Genomic DNA, 22,207 nt, shown 5'->3' with positions numbered 1-22,207 from the left:
ACTCCCTATTTAGAGACGCAGAAGGCTTTAAGTGCACTGTATAATATGAATTTAAAAAAAATGATGTAGCTTTTATCTGTGGAAGGCAGAGTACTCTGCTCCATTATGCTTTTGGGAGAAGGCTAAGAGTGGTTTAAACCTCAGCATGCCTTTAACACAAAGTTTTCAGGGGTCTCAAACTTGTAATACAAACAAATAGACTGTGACTTAGGAAATCTTACTGGAATTATGGCACAACTGCATTTACATTCTGGCTAAAAGACACCCAGCGTAGTTAAAGCAGAATCAGGAGACTCAGGTTTTGTAAGGAAATCTCAACTTCATTCCTGGGCTTGGTCATGTTTTTAAAATTCACAGGATGCTTGGAGACTGCATGCATTTCTATTTGTAATGAACTTCAGAAGACGTTTGTTGTGAAAAGATTGAAGTCTTAAACAGGAAATCTGATAAATTAAGTCTGATTATAGGAAGAAATAGGTGAAATGGCGGAATTCCCATTGTTCTGAATGAGTTAACATTCCCTTTGCACACTTATTCCCTAGTCATAACCCCACCATCAGCACGTGTAGCATTAAGAACCTTACAAGGAACTCCATGCAGGGGAAGGGAGAAGGGTTAAAACATGCACAATGCAGCAACGTTTTCAGACACCATTCAGAAAAAATAAACCTAGCATATCATTGTTCTAGAGTCTCTTTGGCAGCACAAAATTAGTACCTTCTGGTGATCCAAGATCAAAATCAAGGCAAACATCCCAAAAAGTAGCTGATTAGACTATTGAAAATGAACTTCAAAAATAGCATAAGAGCATAGAAATGCTCTTCTTTAGGGTTACATTGCAAGAAATCTGACCTGTCCCAACAATAACTGATTAAAGCCTCTTCTGTGTCAATTACATTCCCAAATTAATACGAAGGAGCTCGCTCACACTGATCGTAATCCATTGTAGACAAAGTATTTAAAAGCAAAGGGATAACTGCATTGTGCAGACAACCCAAGCAGGTTTCCTAAACTTTCAGATAAGCAAGGACAGGAATTACTGTTGGCCAAAGGTATAGTTAATCTGAAGTAAGGACACATACCAGCCTTTGCTGCTCCAACAAGAGATCTGCTTCCTCTTTTTCCTTCTTATACAAAATCTCCATTTCTTGTAATCTGAAGACAGACACAAGAACAGAAATAGACAGATACTATTAGTTTCACGTTGGTGTTAATCTAAACACAAAATCCACTAAATTACAATGACAAGAGTAAAAGTCTTTCCATTTGAAAAGAATTGTTATAATGTTACTGTTTGTTTTGTTTTTGTTTTAACTCCTTTAACCTGAAAAAATAAAGTACATTTTATGAGGACCTATTAATTCAGTGCATTTGATTTGTTACATAGGAGACGTCTATTATAGTACTACGTAACTGAAACTACCTAAAAGTTACAGTGCAGTCCTTCACCAAAATCTGGTCTCGAGAGTTTATGGCAGGTGCTTAACTTTTATTTTTTCTTTTAAGGACCTACAGCACTGAAGTAAAATTGAGGAATTTTTCTGAACTTTCACTAGAGGTAGCAGTGACACTAAATGGCTGAACGAGCACTGGAATACATTGGAAGAAGAAGGATACTTGCACTCTATTTTTGGAAGCTTCATTTAAAAGTCTTCCACACATACAACAGACATTAGCTTTAGGTTTTGCACTAATAACTCAGCCTACAGGTATATCTTCCTTGTTGCAAGAAGAAATTCTGAGTTCTTTCGTTACCTTTTCTCCATTTCCTGCTTCATGTCAATTCCCTGCTTCTCCAGAAGCTCCCTCTGAGCAAAAGTCCAGTCAACTGGCTCAGAGGGAGTCTCAGCTGATGGAGTTTTCTCTCTTTCTGCTCGTGCTTGCTCTGGATGGTTGAATCGGAAGACATGGTTCTTACCCATGATGATACGATTTCCTAAAAATAGCAACACAAGTTAATTCTTTCAGGATTCCAAGGCAATTAAAAACATCACTGAACGATTCATCCCATTTACCCTCACATGGCAGTGGAAAAGATTGCTCAATGAGGACTGTAGTATACATTCAAATTAGTAGGTGACAAGGAAGAAAAGAATGTCTGGTTTGTACAGAAAAAGCTACTGGTGATAAGAAACACTGCTCATAGAGGATGGCATCACCCTCAGAGATCCAATCAAACATTCCGGAAAAATTTAACAAAAATTAAAGGATGGACTTGGAGACTGACCAACTGTTGCAGCAGATAAGACATTCACTAAGTCCCATTCCTCTCCTTTATTGACAGCACCAAAACATGGGCAAAGGCCAATTTAGCAGAAATTTCAGCTTGGAAAAAGTCTAACTTCAAAGAATGGAATGCATGGAGCTTACTTTTCTTTAACATGTGGTTTACATGTATTGATTTAATTTGTAACCTCATCAGTAATATTTATAGAAGGATTTTAGTTTCTTTTAACTAATGTGGGAAGAGCTGAAGAAATGTAATATCATAAATCTTTCAGCTAAATCCTAGAGATATCAGATGTCCAAAGAGCCTGAGACATGTGCTTGATGGAAGACAGTGAAATTCCTCTGCTCTCCCAGAGAACATATTCATGGAGTTAAAGTAAAAAATATATATTCCAGTAAATAGATCTCCAGAGTGACCAAAATTGCCCTTATGAATATATTACTAGAACACAGGCATTTCAAGATGTCAAGGCCATATCTGAATTCTCCTGGTAACTCAATTGTCTAGATGCAGAAGGCAAATATCTAATTTTTTTTTTTTTTTAAAAAAAAGGAAGTGATTACTAAAGGATAGAGTCATGGTTTTCAGTATGAGCCATATGCTGCCAGAACAACAAAACATTTACCCTTCACTGTTCTGGCTTGTACTGAAGTCAGTATGCTTGATTCCATGCAAATACTGACTTAGAACTTGGTGCAAGTAATTCCAAGGTGGTTTTGTTTGTTTTAAACAAGAGGAAAATGAAAAAGGACACAGAAGGCATCGTGGCTTGAAAAAGATGGGTTAAAAAGCATAATTTAGAGAAGTCACTCCCTCCTCTCTAATTCTTTCCCCACACGCCTTTGTAAAGGAATGTAGGGGACTGAGTGGGAAACCTAATGAGAGAAAAGAGAAGCTGTTGTACTCCTGCAGAGGGTCATATCTTAGCTTTGCCAGGAAGCTGGGAATTTTCCATCAGCAGCTGGCAGTCTGTCTGCTCTGTCTCACTGAGACTGCCAAGGGCAATAGGCTTGGGCAAGAATGTACTAGAATAATATCAGGGTAAGCAGAAGGACAAGCAGGATGCTGTGTGGCAGTGAATATTTAAGTACACTTACAGCTAATGCAGCAAAGAATGAAAAAACCTGCTGATAAGAGAAAAATGCTACCAACTTGTTTAAAAGCTGCACTCCAAGAAGGTAACACGCCTGCCCTTTAACAGCACCCAGCACTTTCAAACAATGATGCAAATGTCACAAATGAACAATTCTTCGACGGTCTGAAAAAAACATCTGTTCTAACATTTCTTACCTGAGCGCAACTGCACAGGCTGCACAACCCTCTTGCCATTAACATAGGTTTCTGATCGTTCGCAAGGCTCCAGAGTAACAATAACTACAAAGAAAACAACAACAAATGAGACTTTAGAGAGCACTATATAGAAACAGCTAAATGTGCAGATCCTCATTTTCTGGCTGTCTTCCTACTAACACGATAACAAGATAAAAGTGAATCACTTCTTCACGCTACAATGGTTAATAAAACACTACCAGAGAATCAACACTACCGGCATCTTAATATTGCAGGTGGCAATTATTACTAGTTATTTTCTAGTTTTTCTGTATTTCCAACACTTTAGGACGAGTAGTAGTTTGTGGGTTTTTTGTTTGTTTGTTTGTTTTTTACCTTCACCATTGTTGTTCCTCTCGCTCCGGAAGATACAGTGCTCTTCTTTGATATGAGCCCCACTCAATACAATATCCTGCCTTCGCTCAGCATCAGCTTGGCCAACCCTGAGTCCAACAGAAAACATTTCAAGAGCAAGTCAGACATTTTGTGCAACTCTGTAAGACAATACAGCTATCCTTCAAGTGAAACATTTGTAGCGCTTAACTCTGAATTGTACATGACATAACAGATTAATTGGAAATTGGAGGAAAATAGCTTGAGAAAAGGAAAAAGTTCTCTCTCAACACATGCAATCTAAAGAGAGAATTGAAACATTAAAGACCTCTGAATTTGAGGTATTTCCTTCCCTGTGTAGTCTCCCTCTCGCTACAAAGGGAAGCAGAGGAGAACAAAGGGACAGGAACTTCCAGTGGTCCATTTTAGCCAGAATTATCCCTTCCAATAATTACCATCTGCACTTCAACAAAGAAGCAAAAATGGCTCAGTAGGCTCTTGCTGAGTAATTTGATGTCACAAGCAGTTTCATGTAGCTTCCAGACAACAAGAGGAGGTTGGCTACATCCCAGAAGCATGAAGATTCAAGTCCATTCCAAACTGAAATATTTGAGCAATTCTAGATATTTGCTATTCATAAAAATGGACAACTTAATTTTCAATCCTAATGTTTATGAACTTGTTGCTCTGCTTATTACTCTACATATTTCCACCGCCAGCTGGCTACACTCAAAATTTATCATGATTTCTTAAGCCCTAAGCTATCGTCATCGTTCTGTGGTGAACTCTCTACAAGTTTGATACTCCTTTCATTAGGTCCTATGTAAGCTGGAGTAGAATAACAGCACCTGTCTGTGTACTGTCCTCCATTTGTCCCCCAGGAATATAGAAACCAAGCAGCCAAACAGTGCTTAATGCACCAGAGTTAAGCAAAACAGCCTCTCTTCTCCCAAGTATCTTGACAACAAGTTTTAAAATATAGTCTGTTTAAGTTCCGATTTTGGCAATTAAATTTAATCTCATGTATGTGTATTCAGAACTACATTAATTGGGCACTTACACTGTCAGCCAAGAACACCACGTGACTGGCTATAAAAGCGTATTACAAAGACAAGAAGGCATTACATCCAAGAAGACAGCAGAAGAGACGTGGATAACAGTTTGTTTATATGAAGGGAAAGCTCAGCCCTATTTCATTTCCTTTTATCAAATACTGTGGTTTTCAATCCTCAGCTCATCAAAATCGCATTTCCAGTGTTTCATTTCTTCTGTTTCCCTACATTTCAAAAGGGATATTCTGCTTTCTTGTACTGCCCAGTGCAATAATAAACATCTTATAAAGCAGAGCGACTGCAAAAATTACTTCTAAAGCATAAAGTAAACTGTAGAGGGAAATGAATTTCTGTACTTCTGCACCTACAGCAAATCTCATGCTTTATTTATACCTGGAAGTTGAGTAACTCAAGGAATACTTATTATTTAAGCTCAAGGTGTCTCCAGCATAGGAACTTAAGCAAGCAAAGAACCAGACATCAGCATATTAGTACCAACCCTCACCTAGTAATACCATCTTTGATGTAGTAGAGCAGACATTCAGACATGAGTGGATCTTCATTAAGGTTTACAAGATGAGGAGTCTGAAACAAAAAAAGAAAAGTTAATTAAGAACTGAGGTCCTACTTATATGCTTCTTCCCACAGCTGTAGAGAGTGCAGATTAATCCAGTTTCGCTATGTATATCCAGGTTATTCCATAATCCATCTTTTTAAATATAATCTCCTGCAGTACTGAAGAGCATCACGAAGTTAACAGGAGAAATACAGCTCAGATTAGTTGATATTTCAGACAATAAAGCAAAGAGGGGGAATAATTACAGCTTCAATTAAAAAAAACGATTCCTTAGAAAGTCTCCTTAAACTTTGATATGGGATGGCCAACACAACAAAAGGGTGCTTAATTAAAATTTTGAAACTGATGTGGAATCAGCTTTCATTGGGAGCTGTTTTTTCAGGAGTTGGTTTGGCAAAGCGTCCATTAAAGTCAAAGGAATATCTAGAACTACCATCATTTTCAGATACAAACAACTAAAAAGCTCTTCATCTAAAGTGCTTCTAAATTTAAGTTCACTACAGTTACTAAACCAACCTTCTTTGGTGAAAAAACCCCATTGGAATCAGCAAACAAGTCACATGGCCTTGGTGTGAAAATCTAGCCAGTGAGATAGCAGTAAGCACAAGCACAAAAGAAAAGCAAAAATGGTTAAACAATGGAAGATGATGATAAAAGTGTTAATAAGCCTCCCTTCATTTTGTTACTCTCAGTTAGAACAACTGAACAAAAGGAAATAAGTTTGGTTAAGATTCATTGAAAACACTGTGCCCTTCAACTCATTCTAGCTGCAAAAAAAATCACTTAATAGAAATGTTAATAGCACTTAGTTTATGGAAGCTCAAAAATTACTGTCTGCTCACAATGAAACTTCCCTTTGAAAGACGAAGTCTGATTGCCTATGGCCCAATGGAAGACTAACTAGAGAGACAGAAAGGAGGGGTAAAAAGATGTTTTTCAACCCCTAAAATTCAAGAGGGCTCCTAGAATTGTAGCCAAAGATATGCCATGCTATCAACCCTGTTCACACCATTAAAATAGACATTCAGAGCTGTATCAACTTCTTGAATCACGAGAAAACTTGAGAAACCAGATCCCAGACATACTCAACTGCTATATCAACACTATGACTGTACTACTTGACACTCTGAAATTCAAGCTGTACCCTATACAGATATGTGAGATCACTATATACTACGCTCTAAGTCTGAATGTGTCTGTCACAGGCAACAGAAGGCTTTGTCAAAAATAAAGTTCAACCATTTGAAAGATGATGGCGGCTAAACCTGCTATTCACTCCTTCTGAGATCTGCTATTTACCCAAGGACAATGGTCTTTAACATTCTCCTGTACAGCATTCCTCAAGCATGAACTGAAGAATTTTCCCTGCTCTCCTCTTTGATGAGAACATAAGTAATTACATTTCCACAATCCATTTCAAGTAGTTTCCTGTCATCAAAAGCACAACCAGTAGATTCAATAATGGTTGCGCAATGTAATACCTTTTAATTTGTGAAGTGTGCAAAATTTACCTTAGAGAGTTCAATTTATAGCTCAGCTTGTAAAACCACAGTGCTGTCCTAGTAGCATATGATTATATTTATACTGGTACCTCAGAAGTATTGTATCTTTATTAACAACTTCATAATTTTCTATCTCCTACGTTTTCACAACAGCAGCCACAATACTAAGAGGAAAACTAATGAGACATCTACAAGGACAGAAAGGAACAGAAGCAGCAAGGACTAGGTCGGAAGTTTTACTTCTAATAAATCCTATATGGGTAAAAATAAACACTATCTATTACCAAAGCAACTACTTAACTCAGATGGCATTTATACACAAACCTGATCAGCTGAAAATGCATCAAAAGAGTCATCAAAAAGAGTTGATGGCCTTTGAGGGAAAATCTAAAAGGAGATTAGGATCCATAACAAAAGAGAAGGAAATGTAAAGAACCCTCAACTATTTAGCACCTTGACAAACCTAAGACACTTCTAGACTAGATACCAAAAGCTAACCAGGGCTCTACCTACTCCAGACATAACACACTAGCACTCCTTTAACATAAAGATAAAACACTTTAACCGACTCTGCTGTGCTATGCCTGCAGACAGGACCCCATTCACCCTCTCATCACATTTATTACAGACTTGCATATGCAATGCTCACACTAAAATATTAGTCTATGCTACCTGTTCAAAGATATGAGGTACAAGAAAGTGCATTCCTTTCTTTACACTTCATTAATTCTGCATTAGCTGCATAGATAGCTTCTTTAAGTAGATCATTTTATATTTATAGCATTGATTTATGCCCTTTTCCTGCACAGCTCTGCTTCTTTTAACTTCCAGAAAACAGAACTATTGACATGTATTGAAAGAAACATTCTTTCCCCTGCCCCCACTGCATTCAGTGGTTGGCTTGTTAGATTACAATCCCTTTTCTTGTTAACCTTTTTCCACCTTGGAAAAATTCAAGAAAGGGCATCCAAACAAGACTTCAAACTCTTCTATGTATCTCAGAGATGAGTAGACAGAGTACAACAAATTCACACTCAGTAGCAGCAATGATATAAGAGGCAGCATTTCTGAGTTGCTATTGATTCAACAGACACGCAAGGAGCTACAAACACTTTCACCGGCAGCACAGATTTTTCTAAAGGAAGGCACAGAGTTCAACCATTTGGGGATATCAGAAATCTCCCATTAATTTTTCATACTGCTCCTATTTCATCAGCACATCAGGCTAGCACACGCTTCCCTACCTTAATGACCAATGGAAGCTATGGCAGGCAATATGCTTTACACAGCTCCCTAGAAGCACTGGGTCACGTCAAACAGCACCCAACTTCATTGCTATGAGCAAAATAATCCTTAGATGTAGAGTGTTCTAATACTAAAGATATTTCTGTATCTGTAAAAGGAACTGTAAGTTACTTTTAAGATACTGTAAAAGGAACTTATTCTCCAAATGTCCAAGCCTCACTTACATTCTCCTGTACCTTACACGGACAGGAACCCTTGTGTGAATGGCAGTTCCTTTGTCACCCTCTCCCTGCAAGTTGATCTGCCATTGACGGACGGGATTCAAAAATTATCAATTTTCTCTACCTTTTTAGGTGAGAAGACTCCCAGCGTTCCTCCATCTTCACGAATGGCAACTCCCATTTCTGCCAACAATGCCTCCCTGAGAGGGTAAAACAAGTCATTTATGGTATCTTAGGATTCAAAAGATGCAATTCTTAGACAAAGTAAGGTTTCATTTTCACTATGAAATACATTAGACTTTCAACCAGCCCATCCATGGACCACACAACAAGAACCACCTTATAACACAACAGGGCACATTTCTAAACTTTAGCCCCAGAGTTTATAGACCTGAAGAGCAGGAACAGCAAAAATAAAAGTACAGATATTTGACAGTATTTTAATGCAATAAAGTATCACAAGGTACGTACATTTTAGGACACTGACCTTCCTTACGGTGGCAATGAATGCACAAGTCTGTTCTAAATTTAAACATTGAATTTAAATAGAGCTACCCTTATTCATTAATTTACAAAGATTTATCTGGCTGTTCCTGATCTAATGTAAGAAGTATTCTCTCCTTAAGATGCCTGATGCCCCTTAAGGGCTTGATGCCCCTTAGCTCTTATATTAGTCAATGAATAATTATTCTCTATCCACCTTCACATACCTCTCATGATTTTAGGGACTGCTCAAATTGTTTCCACACAAAGATGTTACCCTTATATATTTTATACAAGTTTAATATTCTAACAAACAATGCTTGGTTTTGTTCCAACTACCTTTTGACAATTCTTAAGCATGGCTTATTGCTCTAAGACACAAGTCAAAGCACAGCTGAACAGCTGGAGCTGTATCACAATTTTAGATACTCTGGTACAAAAACCTTCATCTTATCTGCTTAACTTAAGGGCCAGAATTTTTGGAATGTAAGAGAAAGGTGGAAGGGGAAAGAAAGAGTCCAGAACTGCATGCTGCTTTACAACAGAAGCCATAGCAGCAGCTCTGGATGTTATCTGTATTGCAACTCTAAACATTCATGTTAGGAAACATCAGAAAGGATACGGCCTTCTCTCAGCATTGCCCCTACTGTTACACATAATACAAAGGCCAGCAGATTTATCACTAAGCCCTATTCCACTGTTCCATTGCTTTTCAACAGTGACATTCTCCATTTTCCGCACTTCTATTTAGCAGAAACCACCCACATGTACAGCATTTCTAATTCCTGACCTTTCCATCCTAATGGCCTCTGTTTTCCTCAGCTTCTCTTCCCATGTTTCATTCAGCTCTGCAATGATCTTCTCAGATTCCTGTGTAAAAACCCCACAAGCTGTTTTACAGTTTTCTCAACAGACTTCCCTCCATAATATACAAAATAAAGGTTTATCAGGGCTAGCTGTCAATTGAATTTTGGGTACAAAAAGTACCCAGTGCTTCAAATCGGTAAGTTGTCTTCCTTAATTATTTAGAGTTAATATCCTGGAAGGCAAGCTGAGAAGAAAAGACTTCACATTTAACCTCAATCAGACTTCAATTTGAACCACCTAAAAATTGCTTGTTTTTCTTTAAAATCTAATTTACAGACATCATTCAGTAACTGGACACCAGGGAACTGCAGAGACCACACCATTATTTCCATGGTAACAGCAAGTTTCTAATAGGAAAGGGAAATGCAGTGTGTTTTCCAGCCCATCGCAATCCCTGTGGCAGTGTCTCATGGACAAGACATGAGAACGAAGCACAGACTCAATACAGGCAGCTTTCCCCACTCATCCACCCATGGAGATTGGGGGCTTTGGTAAAATAAAGAAATACTTCACTGTAATGCACTTTTGATGCGGTTCAATTCTATGCAGAATTGGGACAAGGCTGCTATTGTCTGGATAAAGCATTCTGTGTGCTTCACATTTTAATCTGTGGGGGCTGGGTGAATACAACAGTGGCAGGATTATTCTGCCTCCTTTTCTCAGCTTTGGGGTAATTTGGCTTTCTGAAAGCTGACTGCATTTGCTAGTCAGACCTAGTCCACACTAGTGTTGACCAGGCCTCTTGAAGTCTTAAGATTAAATTTCCTGTAATTGCCACTGTATCAGAAAACCTATAAACAAAAATCGAGATTGTCATTTATAGTTTCGTTGTAGCTCCAGGCTACAATCAAACCCATACAATCCTACCAGGAAAGACTGTGCACAAACCCAATCTCTAGCCCACCTCAGTTAAACCCACTTTCTAAGGTACAAGGGGGGTTTCAGACAACTGCCTACAGAAACAGCAGTATACTGGACGTATCTGCTGAAGGCAAGTTTTCCCAGCTTGGCCACTGTTTACCCTTGGAAAAGACCAAATTATCCTGCTTAATCTTCAGCAATACCTACCTTCAACCGTTCAATTGCTTCTTCTCCTCCAGGTGTTGACATGATTCTTTCCTGTATACTGGACACAGATGTTAAGCCCACCTGACTACTGAGAGAGCAGGAGGATGGAGATGCAGTGAGGGAACCCATGGAGGCTGTGGAAAAATTGCCAGGACGTTGATTCTCGGAGGCTAGCAAGTATCTATGTTTATTGTTCTGAAAATCTTTCAGATCTGAGAGAAAGACACACAGACAGAGGGAAAGCAGAGAGACAGGGAAAAGGAAAATAGGAGGAGGGAAGGAACAGGAAAGAGGAAGATAGGAAGGAAATACCAGTATAAGAGGAAAGCATTTAAGCAGCAACAAAACAATTTTTGTAATTTTTAGATGGCAGTTCTGAAACAAGTCCTTGAATATTAGTATCCATGACAAAGATAACCCAAATCAGACCCTGGGGATTATTAGTAAGGATCATTCCGATCAAAATATCTTTAAATAAATTACGCTCACCAAAAATAAACTGTCCTATCCCTAAATGAACACTAAGCTGCTGAGTGCCATGAAGCTCAGACCTAGAGCAGCTACTGATGAGCTAAGCAACATTCTGGGTTGATATATACCAACCCCTTAAATTCGGCAAAAACTTTCTCTTCCTGGCTTCTTTGATCTAAAACGATGATCAAGTAAATCTTTATCATAGAAGCAGTTCTTCTGCTGAAGCACCATGACCACAAGGACAAAAAGCTGCCCCCTCGCTAAATTCTCCCAGGAGAGCGAGTACCTAAGTCACCTGTCAGTCCATGCCAGGGAGAAAAGAACACAAGTTCACTGTAACATGGCTGTGCTTCCTCTCGACCCTTCTCATCTCAAAAACGGAGATCTAGGATACGCAATCAGTGAAGCATCTGCTACAGCTCCTATACTTCAGAAGGTGGTTTAAAGGTTTTTGGTCTTCATTTATGCAAGGAAGGACTTAATAAAAATTGTTAATAAGGCAGCTTGTGTAGCCTGAAAAAACAGCGACCTGAAAGCTGCCCCTTTTAGAGACAGAAAACCAAGAGGACGCACTTGAATGATTTAAAAACAAACATCCAGAGGCAAGTTATTTTGATCTAACTTAGCTTCTCAGATATGTCAGTAAACCGTATCCTCAAAATAATCACAAAAAGTAACTTGTAACATGGAAATACCAGACTACTAGGTAGCTCAGTGTAAATAATTTTGATAGCTTTAATTTTTAGCTCAAACAAATCCTTTCAAGTAATTACTCTTAAGAAAGAAGCAGGTCAAATCAGACCTTACAAGTTCTGAACAAGTGCTTTGCACTTAGAAAAATGAGAAGTGCTCACACAGACATTTCATAAATATAAGTGTCCTTCCACATCTCCTCTACTATCCTGAACAACAGTGCCATGGGTAAGCCTAACACCCCAGCTCACTCCACATTCAGGTTTCCATTTCAGCCTCATGAAACTGATGATTGCCATCAAGTCAGTTTGAAAACCACCATCTGCAGATAAAGGAAGCAGGGATGGAAGGTTAACAAAAGAAAGGCAGGTTAAGGAGAGGGAACGCCATCGGGATGAAAAAAGCAGACATGGCAGAGCAGGGGGATGAAGTCTCAAAAGGCCAATAGACACATGCACTCCTGGAGATAAAGAAGTGGCATTTGCAATAGCTTTCACACTTGCTGTGACCACTGAAAACCAAAACCCTCAACACCATGCACGCTTCTCCTGAAGGCTGCAGCTTTAACTGATGACATATGCACACGCTGGAAGCAGCATCAGAAAGTCAGACAAGGCCAGGATGAGTCTTTACACCACCAGTAGCTTTGATTTTAGGAAATTTCAGACAGATCTCTTCTAGTTGATATTGTTTCTGAGTGAGAGTGAAGACTGGCTGAAAGAGTTTAAAACAATCTGCCAACCCAAACTTTATATAAAATACGTATCAGATGTTTCTTTTGCAATGGACTATGCATATTTCCCTTCCATAAACACAAACAGAAGAACAAAAACAAACTATATTTGATGAGTATTTCTGTCTCTATTAAGATAATCATCATCAACCAGGTATTTCAGCTCAAATAAGGGACCTTCATCATTACGAGATGTGAACTTCTTTGTTTAAATAGACTATATATAAAGAAAATAAATCTCAGTCTCCAGGAGGAACTGATACCATTTCAGCTTAAGTTAATCAACACATTTAAATATAAATGCTTTGAAGTGGAAAAGAAAAGTTAAAAGGTCAGGAAACTAGGTGAGTAGGAGAGGTTTCAGCTGAGTAACTTCAAAGAGATTTGAGAAAAATATTTCTAGCTCAAATGTAAAATACTAGCTGTGATGAAAACTGGCTAAATGATCACCCTTCTCCCTTCATAATCACCCTTCTCCCTTCTGTATTCTGCAGAAAGCAAGCTAGGAACATATGCTGCATTCTAAACTTTTTTTTTTTATGAGTGTCAACTTTATCTAAGTTGGTTAAGCTGATTTCCAAGAAACTGTTATTACATATCCACAGCGAGTGTTCTGTCTGGGATTTCCCTGTGAGAAATGCTGGCATGCAAAGCTCAGTTAAAAGCTGACCCAGAGGAAGCAGGTTAAGAAGAGAACCACACAATACACACATTTGCCTCCACTTCCAGAGTATTCATCTCCCATTGGATCAACTGAAGGGAAGCAGCAGGGAAAATACAAGAAGGATCACAGTTGAAGATTCACCAGTGACATAGGAAGGGAAGAAAATACTACTTTAATTTTCAAGAGACAATACACAATTTTCAGTAACTTTTCCAGTTTTGATTTAGAACCTAAAAACATGAACTGCACCAACCATGAAAACACCTGCATTTCATTTTCTTCTGGCCCACATCTCTTGAAAACAAATAGACAGGTAACATACATATTACACATCTTTAAGTCAGGACTTCTGCTTAACAAACCAAGAACTGGTGAATGTTTCTTTAAAAAAAAAAAGAAATTAACCATTTTTTTTTTCCTTTTTAAGCTGCAAATCATAGCTAATTCAAGTCCACCAGAACACATTGTGTGTTTTTATGGGCACCTCCTTCACTAGGAATTAAAACACTGCTCATATTGTAAAAGAATGTAGCAATTAAAATTGTAGGTTGTTTGCCTTATTTGGATTGAGTGCCAGGAAATAGTTCAGGCACAAGTTTGTTTTAGTACTTTAAGAGGTTGCTGGCAAAGCAAATCAGTACAATATAGCTCGGCTAACCTAACAAACTCTTGTCCCAAAATAATCCATTATTTTATCCACATGCAGCTGTTTCATAGCTAATTTTGAGATGACAAATTCTTTGTTACTGAAGGCACTGTATAACAGGAATTAAACATAATTTTCCTTTCTGAACAAGCGCTGTGGTGAAGCCAGGTATCAACTAATGACCTTTACCCTTCAAGAAACAGGAAAGTGTTTGCTTTCTCAGTATGAAATCAGTTTCTGTATTACAACTATCCTCTCACCAGCAGCCAGACAAAATGTCCTTCTTAACTCACCAAGGCAACTCTTGAACATGGAAGTTCTATCACAGAAAAATCCCCTCCACAGCAACAATAGGTAAATCCATCTCAATGTTTTTCCATGGGAGTCTGAAGGTATCCTGTCAACTCTACAAACAATACTAGGATGGGTGGTTTAAAGATCTAAGAAGCTACCGTTCCTAAAACTATATGCAAAATCTAAAGTAAGCACCTACTTCAATGTTTTAAACTCCTTTCTCTCACAGGCCCAGCTCTCTGTTCTTGTTAAAGGAGACCAACCCCAAGATGGCAAGGTCTGTTTAATCCACTTACTGTCAATAATATCTCCCAGTCCCTGGGCTCGCAGCAGATCCTTAAGCCTTGTCACCTCCTCCTTCAGCTCACGCACCAGCTTGGCATTGGGATCTTCATTGATAACAGCATTACATTTAATCTGTTTTGCACGATCAGCATACCTGCAACCAATCAAAAACAACTTATAATGAACATAATTGTCCATATGCAACACAGGAATGCAGCAATATAGGAGACATTTAATTTGTATTTATGTCAGAAAAATTCATACTTCACATAGGGTATTGCTCCAAAAAGGATAAAAACTCTTCAAGATCTAATCAAGATGCATTAGGAGGGTGCATCATGTGTATAATAGATTTTTTTCTTCCCCTCATTCAGTGCTTAGGAGCCTCAGCTCAACTAAAATGCTTAATTCTAACAAACACACTAGAAAACAAAATACACACATGAGAAGATGAGTCTGATTTTTCAAATTAAAAAAAGATCCTGGTTCCTTACTCACATACTATAAATCAGTTTCCCTCTTTCAGGGTAACTGAGCTTTTGCCGTTATAGTTTTTCTTCCCCTCAAATTTCTCAAAGTATGAAGATTTGAAGGATAGCCTGTGTCCAGTAGAGATGAAAAGACTATACCTTAAAGTGCTCAAAGTTTCATCGTAGTTGATATCCGCTGGACTCAAAGCAGCAACCATAGCAGTTCGGGAGTTACCACCTATAATGCACAGGTGAAGTTTTAGATGACTGTGCACTGCACAATCTAGATACTATTACCTACTAAATATCAGTATTTCCTATAAAGTACAGAACTCAACTACATTCTGCACAACTAAGGAAAACAAAAATCATAGAACAGTAACAGAGCTGCAACTTTATCAAAGGGTGAAACATATAAATAAGATTTGACTACTTAAAATATTTAAACCTACACTAAATGCAAGTTTAAGTTAAGTGATTGAAAACATTCAGAAAGTTTAGTGGGAATTTCTTTCTATATTGGCATTGGTAAAATCAGCCATACCTAGATTTTCTCGAAGAAGCCATGTTAGTACAGAATCTCTGTATGGTATGAAGTCTGTTTTCTTCTTCTTCTTAGTCTGCAAAGGAAAAAACACGCTATTAAGAAATGAACACTGAATGGAAAATGAACTTGTAAAACATCAGCATGGGATAAATACTAAAAGAACTATGAAAGCATACACATTTACTGTCTGAAACAGGGGGGTCGCCCATCCTCAACTGAAAAATGATTACAGAGTTTGATATCAAGTAACTTGGAACATATTCAGACATCTAAACAGGTAAGCAGGCCACGTAATACCTTTGTAGCACTGCCTTCAGAAAGGCTTTCCTGTTGGTGCAGATGATCTTTGTGGCATTTAAATACTGTGTTCTAATACCATTCCAAGAAAATTTACACAGTAAGTCTGACTTTCAGGGAAAAATTCACTCTTCCTTTGCTAGACACATTATGACTTTTTTTGAGTAGTCTCAAGGCCATTACTGGAAATTCCACAGCTACAGAGGTGCAGGTACACATATGAGAGGACAACTAGCCCATCTTCCTGTGTTTCTGTAAGCAGTTAATAGGAAACTTGACAAAAAAAGATGAAGAGGCTTAGTAACTGTAACTAGAAGTAGAAAGGAGGGCACGTATTTGTTTTAAAACCTAAAACCTTTTTACAAATCACAAGGTCACAAGACAGGTGCCCAAGCATTTAAGTACTTTGTCCCCAAATCACTAATGTAAAGAAAGAAGACCTTGTCAGCACCTCTGGCAGATTTCCCTCCAAATTTAATTGCAAAGACTTTCCCTAGCTTCCTTGTTTGGTCTAAGAGAAACAGCATTAACTTCCTAAAATTCTGTAAGAGAATGTGAATCTTGGGTCATCCGTTTACTAATTGGAATAGCTAAAAAGGCAAACATATCACTTCGAGAGATGCCAAAACTTTAATTCCACACAACATTTAACAAAGGATATGACTGCAATAAAAAGCCTAATTATAAATTGTGCAAGACTCCTCTCAACAGTCAAGAAGTACATAAAAATGCAAAAATTCTTGCAAAAATTCTATTGTCCCTTGCCAAACGTGAGTAACCTTACAATGGACAAGTGAAACTACGAAAGGCAGGTAAGCACCAAATGATGTCTGCAAAATTTTCCAAGTCATTTTAGAAAACCAGAAGAGGTTATTGCCTGCAGCCTACCATGTGAGGTAAAGAAAAATGCATGGAGAGCAGAAGCATGAAAGCAAAGAAAGTATTTCTTCCTAGAACAAATATTCCTAATTTTGCTTCCTAGAGCAAAATTAATTCACCAAATCAGGAGCAGGGATGTAAGAAAAGAGTATCTCCAAAACATCCTCAAATGTGATTTTTTCATGAATTTCTCTCCAACTTCAGTATATTTGTTGAGTTTTAGTATTGACAATTCTCAGATTTTATAGCTGTGCTTTGTAATTACAGGAATTTCCCAAAGACCTGCCATGAAAGATCCCTGCTCTTTGATTTAGAGCTCAAGAGAATAAAGTTTCACAGCTGGTCAAAAAAGACAACATCCACTACTACTCAGACCATCCTACCTTGCTGGTGCAGTTATCCTAAGTTGAAAGCATTAAAGGAAGAGGAGTAAGATACAAGTTAAGCTTTTTAATATACCTTTATATATAACGTCCATGTTAGCTTGGATAGCATATTCTTTTCTTGAGAAGCCCCATGAATTAGAATAGCTTTCATAAAAAAGCTAAAAAGCACTTAAATACATTCAACCTGTCCCAAGCTGTTCACAACTTACTTTTAAATGCACTGTTAATTTACTTAACTTTTTTAATAATAATTGAAATTACTTTTCTAAATCTAGAAGATGTCTGGATCACCGTATGCTTGCTTCACTCAAAATATTAAGTCTCGTCATTGCAAAAAAAAGCCAGTGATAAGTTACTACACTGACATTTCTAACATTTGACATTTTAGTATTTTAACAAGAAGTCTGCACTTAGTTTCCTAAAATTATTCTTTCTAATAAAAAACACTACTGCAGCTCGGCAGAACTAAAAGCTTGCTATGCGAACACTCCCTTTAAATAAATGTAGGCTCCTTTTGCAAGACTTCTTCACAACTAAATAAAAAATACTTCAATCTACCTTCAAATAAAGTTTCTAGTAGGTTGCATGAGACTCTTCAGATACAATTCATATGTCAAAATACACACAGCTAACTCCGCTGAGAATGCTAGGCCAAGAACAGTGACTGGCTCTGCTGTACTGTATAGTATTCACTATTTCAGTTTTACAAGTTACAGAAAGGTTGTTGCAGGTAAGTAAATGCTGTACTTACCACCTCTGCCAATGCTGAAATAACTTTGCCCAGAGTTGTGAGAGACTTGTTTATATTTGCTCCTTCCTGGGAAAACATAATCCAGTATTATACAGTAATTCATAATTTTCAATCATGAATCTCAGCAGACTAAAGAACCTAATGTCACATCCTCCACGAGAGGAAAAAAGTCTTTGCTTTTGTTATTGTGAGCATGGAAAAAATAGTTGCAATTCTTTTTTTCTTATGCTGCTTGTGCACCCACTCCCCTTTCTTCACCCAAATATCAGCAGCCTGATACCTTTAATCGGGTTCCTTTGGCACCAGTTGAATCAGCTCGCTCACTCCCAGCTAGATCCACAAGGCTAATCTTGCTGACCTGATGACAGAAAACATTAACAACTATAATTAGCTTCTAGTGGACTACAGTAAGAACAGAACTTTGAAGAATTCTACAGTATGAGAAAAACTCAGTCTAAAAATCATCGTGTGCTTAAAACTATAGTCAAGCCAAGTTTTCTTTTCTATCTTTCCATAGTAATCAATTGAGAAATATGAACATTACCCATATTTCAGCTACTTCTGCATGCAAAGCTGCTATTTCAGAGTAAAAAAAAAAAGCCAGAAAACTGTTCCATGATAAATAGTGCATATCTCCTTTTAACGTGCATATTCCAAAAATTCCATAAGTCACATTCATCCCCATCCCTGTTCCCACAGAAAATTAGCAAGACAAAAATTTCCCACTGACAAGCAAAAGCACAGAAAGTTCTGGGAACATGACTGGGGAAGATTAATTTATTTCACATAACCATCCCCATAAAACCTAGTCCTTAAGGTTTAAGTTCTTCCCACATATTCTCCTCCTGCATGTATTCCCAATTTAGTTGTTATTAGAATTACAGTCAAACAAAATCCAGTAAGAAATAAGAAGGTTCTGGCAAAGCATATAGCAAGTTCACCTTAAAAAAAAAAAAAAAAAAAATTAATTCCCATTGTCTCTTCACACTGCCAATAGGAATAGGTCATTGCAGGGACGCTTTGTGAAAAGCGCTCACAAAGCTACTTCTTATTTGCAAAATACCTTCTCTGTGGAAAGATCAGTTTCTGCATCATGTTTCTTCTGAGTAAAGACAATTGTAAACACGGCATGAGAGCGGCTACTAGTTTCATTCATGTTGGTAGCTGCCACAGTCCTAAAAGAGGAACAGATACAGATATGTTTAGTAAACAGTAGCCTCTTTGCTCCAAGTAAAACAACCTGCAGGACTCGATGCAGCTGCAGGGTATTGAGATCAAGAGGCTGTACAGTTGATGTTTGGCCCTATCCAAGTCCAAGCCACACTGAATACCACGAACTTTTTTGCTGCTCAGCTCCTCCCAGTTTCAGCACAATTTAAACAGAGGTTGCTCAATCTGTATAGTCACTAATCTGCCCAACACTAACTCATAAGAAAATGCAAATTTATGTCAGTCTCTCACACAGACTGACAAATGGATCGTACAGTTTACATATGCCAATAACTACTAACGAACCAGAACCTAAAGTGGGAATGCCAACGTAAGTCCTGACCACTTCAGTGAATGAAGCATTATGCTAACATGCTTATTTATACCAGTAATGTAATAACGTACGCATCAAAAGGCAGAATTAAAAGCCAGTAATTTACATATTTCATCTCAAGCCATTACAGCTTTAAGTACCTGTACAGTGATTTGCAACACTACTATACCACACAAATCAATTTCAGCCTTTTAATAGAATCGATCAGTGTGTATTTGAATACTATTCCAAATCTGACATCAGGTTTTTAAAAAGCACTAGTGCATCACAGGAGGTATTTTAAGTATGGTGCTATAAGCTATATAATGCCGCAAAGGAGATTGAAGTCTGTACCACTGTCACTCACCTGGCTTTGTTTCCAGCATCCATGAGGTCTGCAATGTCTGTGTAAGACGTGACTGCTAACTTGGACAGATCTTCCACATAAGGTCCAAGCAGAGGATGTTCTCGCACCCGCAAATTCCCTTTGTTCTTCGGGTTCAACAAGTCCCGGACTCTTTCACAGTAGATCTCCATGTAACTCACCTGGAAAGAGGAATTTGCATAGATAATTTAGTGATTCTTAAGGCTTCCTCCACAAGAAGCTCTGCAGCATTCAGCATGCCACTGGCAGAAAATCCCCCAGTCCGCTACAGGAAAGCTGTAGGTGGGTGTCAGTTTGTTTTATGGCTTGACACAATGGGAGAAAGGAAGAAGAGAAGAGTCACATGTGGCAGGTCTCCAATATAAGCTACAGACCCTCCACCCATGCATAGATCCCTCAACCATTTCAAAAAAAAAAAACAAAAAAAAAGGTGTTGAGTTAAAAAGTTATTTGAGTTCATAATCACTTTTAACATGACACATCAACAAAACTACCTTTAGAAAGAGGCAAACGACAAATGGTAAAAAGCCTCCTTACAAATAACCTCTCTTATAAACCCCCAAAGTAAACTTAGGGGAAATATATATATATATTCCCTTCAGGTAGAAGCAACTTTTGGTTCTGAACTGTACTCTAGTCCTATTATACACCTAGGTCATCAGTACAATTATTCTAACAATGGTAATTTTAAATCTCCATGCTTTGAAATAAATTCTAAAGTTAAGATTTCTATTTTATTATTTTTTAAAAAAAATTAAGTGCCAACAGATTTCTAAATATATGCAAGGTTGAAACATTTTTTTTTCTGTAAACCAATCTTTATTATGGGTACCAACCTACAAAGAAATATTACCAAGTACTGAATGAAGAGCGTACTGAGTTACAAAGATGTTACCAGTGACAAGCTCCCTGAACAACACTAACAAAAATAAATGAATAAAAAATGAAACTCTACTTTGGCCTGCCTTTCTGTCTCTGGCTGGGATACGAGAAATATTTTGTTTGAATTAATCACCACCAGTATTACACCATAACTATGCACCTAAAACTTAGCAAAGAGCCTGGGATATGAAACGAAACAACTCAAGGCATGTTTCAGGGACTGTAACAAATTAAAACCACTCAGCCATAAGATGGTATGTCAAACAAAACAGCAGTTGGCTGTAGAGACCGATGTAACCCATCTAGCCACAACTGTGGCTGCAAACACTCTCCTAAGCACTTCACTTTTGTTCAGACCCCAGACCTCCCGTAGCACCATATGGTACATTCCATCAGTTTAAGCTCAACCTATGACCAAAAACCCCACACTTACCTGTAGCATTGTTTCAGTTCTGTTCCCTATTTGCAGTCTGTCTGCAAACTTGTCTTGCTAATGGGAGATGCTAGGTAGGAATGAGCAACTAAACTCTTCTAGTCAAGTCTCACAGAGAATTAGGATACAAACTACGACTATTTTAATTGACAAGAAACATGTAATCTTCCATCCGGTGGTCAAAAAATTCTCTATGAATGCATCTTGTGTTTTTTGAGCCCATCATGTACTTGACAATTGCTGTCACGTGTAAAGGTACATTAATTTTCTGGTGGGGAGAAAAGTCCTAGAAATATTTGCTTGTACATTTGCATCCAACGCAAAACAGAGAAAAGACAATGCTTTCAAGACAAAGAACTCAGCATCTTAATACAACATCAATAATGCTGCACCTAAGCTTAGTTTGATGACCAGCACACAAATATTGATTGATCACTATACGCACCTCTACAGAGTATGACATTTCTTCATTGCTGTTGTCATTGATTTTCTCAAACAGTTCTTCACATAGCTAGAAACAGATAAAACCCAAGACAAATTAGTTCTGAGTAGGAAGTAGTAACTACTATGACAAATCATTAACTTTGCACAGGAGGGAAGGGGAAGAAAAAGAACAGATTTCAACCACAAACAGCCTCACTAGGAAGAGGCATCATCTCAACTCTCTATCGCTATTATCCAACCTTAATAGCTTATTTTATAGAGTACTGCAGTTGTTCTAGGTTTAACCGATATTATAATGTACTACAAAATTAGAAAAATAACCCATTTTAATATTAAAGCCTGTAATAACTGAAAGTGGAAGTAAGGTTAAGGAAATATTAAAATACCTAATCATCTCCTAGTCTCATAAAAATAGCAGTCTGTTTATTTTTAAACTAACAACCCTGTGTCAATTTGTTGGCGTGCTGAAGCTTCAGGATTCAGATTTAAATCAATAGCCAGATAGTTTCAAAATT

General features: G+C 37.8%; 1 protein-coding gene across 11 annotated transcripts in view; it reads right to left on the bottom strand.

Annotated features, from left to right (window-relative positions):
* Positions 1-22,207, bottom strand: part of KIF1B (kinesin family member 1B) — a 94,978-nt gene that overhangs the window by 45,562 nt on the left and 27,209 nt on the right. For 3 of the 11 annotated variants that reach the window (XM_035344644.1, XM_035344646.1, XM_035344652.1), the window contains exons 5-22: positions 21,694-21,759; positions 19,916-20,094; positions 19,090-19,201; positions 18,307-18,384; positions 18,027-18,092; positions 17,273-17,290; positions 15,711-15,786; positions 15,326-15,404; positions 14,708-14,850; positions 13,519-13,560; positions 10,908-11,119; positions 9,763-9,842; positions 8,614-8,689; positions 5,450-5,529; positions 3,896-4,002; positions 3,521-3,604; positions 1,756-1,936; positions 1,083-1,155 (exon numbers count right to left, since the gene is read on the bottom strand). In XM_035344644.1, the coding sequence (XP_035200535.1) occupies positions 1,083-1,155; positions 1,756-1,936; positions 3,521-3,604; positions 3,896-4,002; positions 5,450-5,529; positions 8,614-8,689; positions 9,763-9,842; positions 10,908-11,119; positions 13,519-13,560; positions 14,708-14,850; positions 15,326-15,404; positions 15,711-15,786; positions 17,273-17,290; positions 18,027-18,092; positions 18,307-18,384; positions 19,090-19,201; positions 19,916-20,094; positions 21,694-21,759 (1,752 nt within the window). The remainder of the gene's footprint in view (positions 1-1,082; positions 1,156-1,755; positions 1,937-3,520; positions 3,605-3,895; positions 4,003-5,449; positions 5,530-8,613; positions 8,690-9,762; positions 9,843-10,907; positions 11,120-13,518; positions 13,561-14,707; positions 14,851-15,325; positions 15,405-15,710; positions 15,787-17,272; positions 17,291-18,026; positions 18,093-18,306; positions 18,385-19,089; positions 19,202-19,915; positions 20,095-21,693; positions 21,760-22,207) is intronic. The other 8 variants (XM_035344655.1, XM_035344651.1, XM_035344654.1 and 5 more) reach the window with 5 other exon arrangements.

This window comes from Oxyura jamaicensis, chromosome 21, assembly GCF_011077185.1.
Source record: "Oxyura jamaicensis isolate SHBP4307 breed ruddy duck chromosome 21, BPBGC_Ojam_1.0, whole genome shotgun sequence".
In the NCBI taxonomy this organism is placed as follows: domain Eukaryota; kingdom Metazoa; phylum Chordata; class Aves; order Anseriformes; family Anatidae; genus Oxyura; species Oxyura jamaicensis.
The sequence above is the reverse complement of the archived record's forward strand: the minus strand, read 5'-3'. Positions and strand labels throughout refer to the sequence as shown.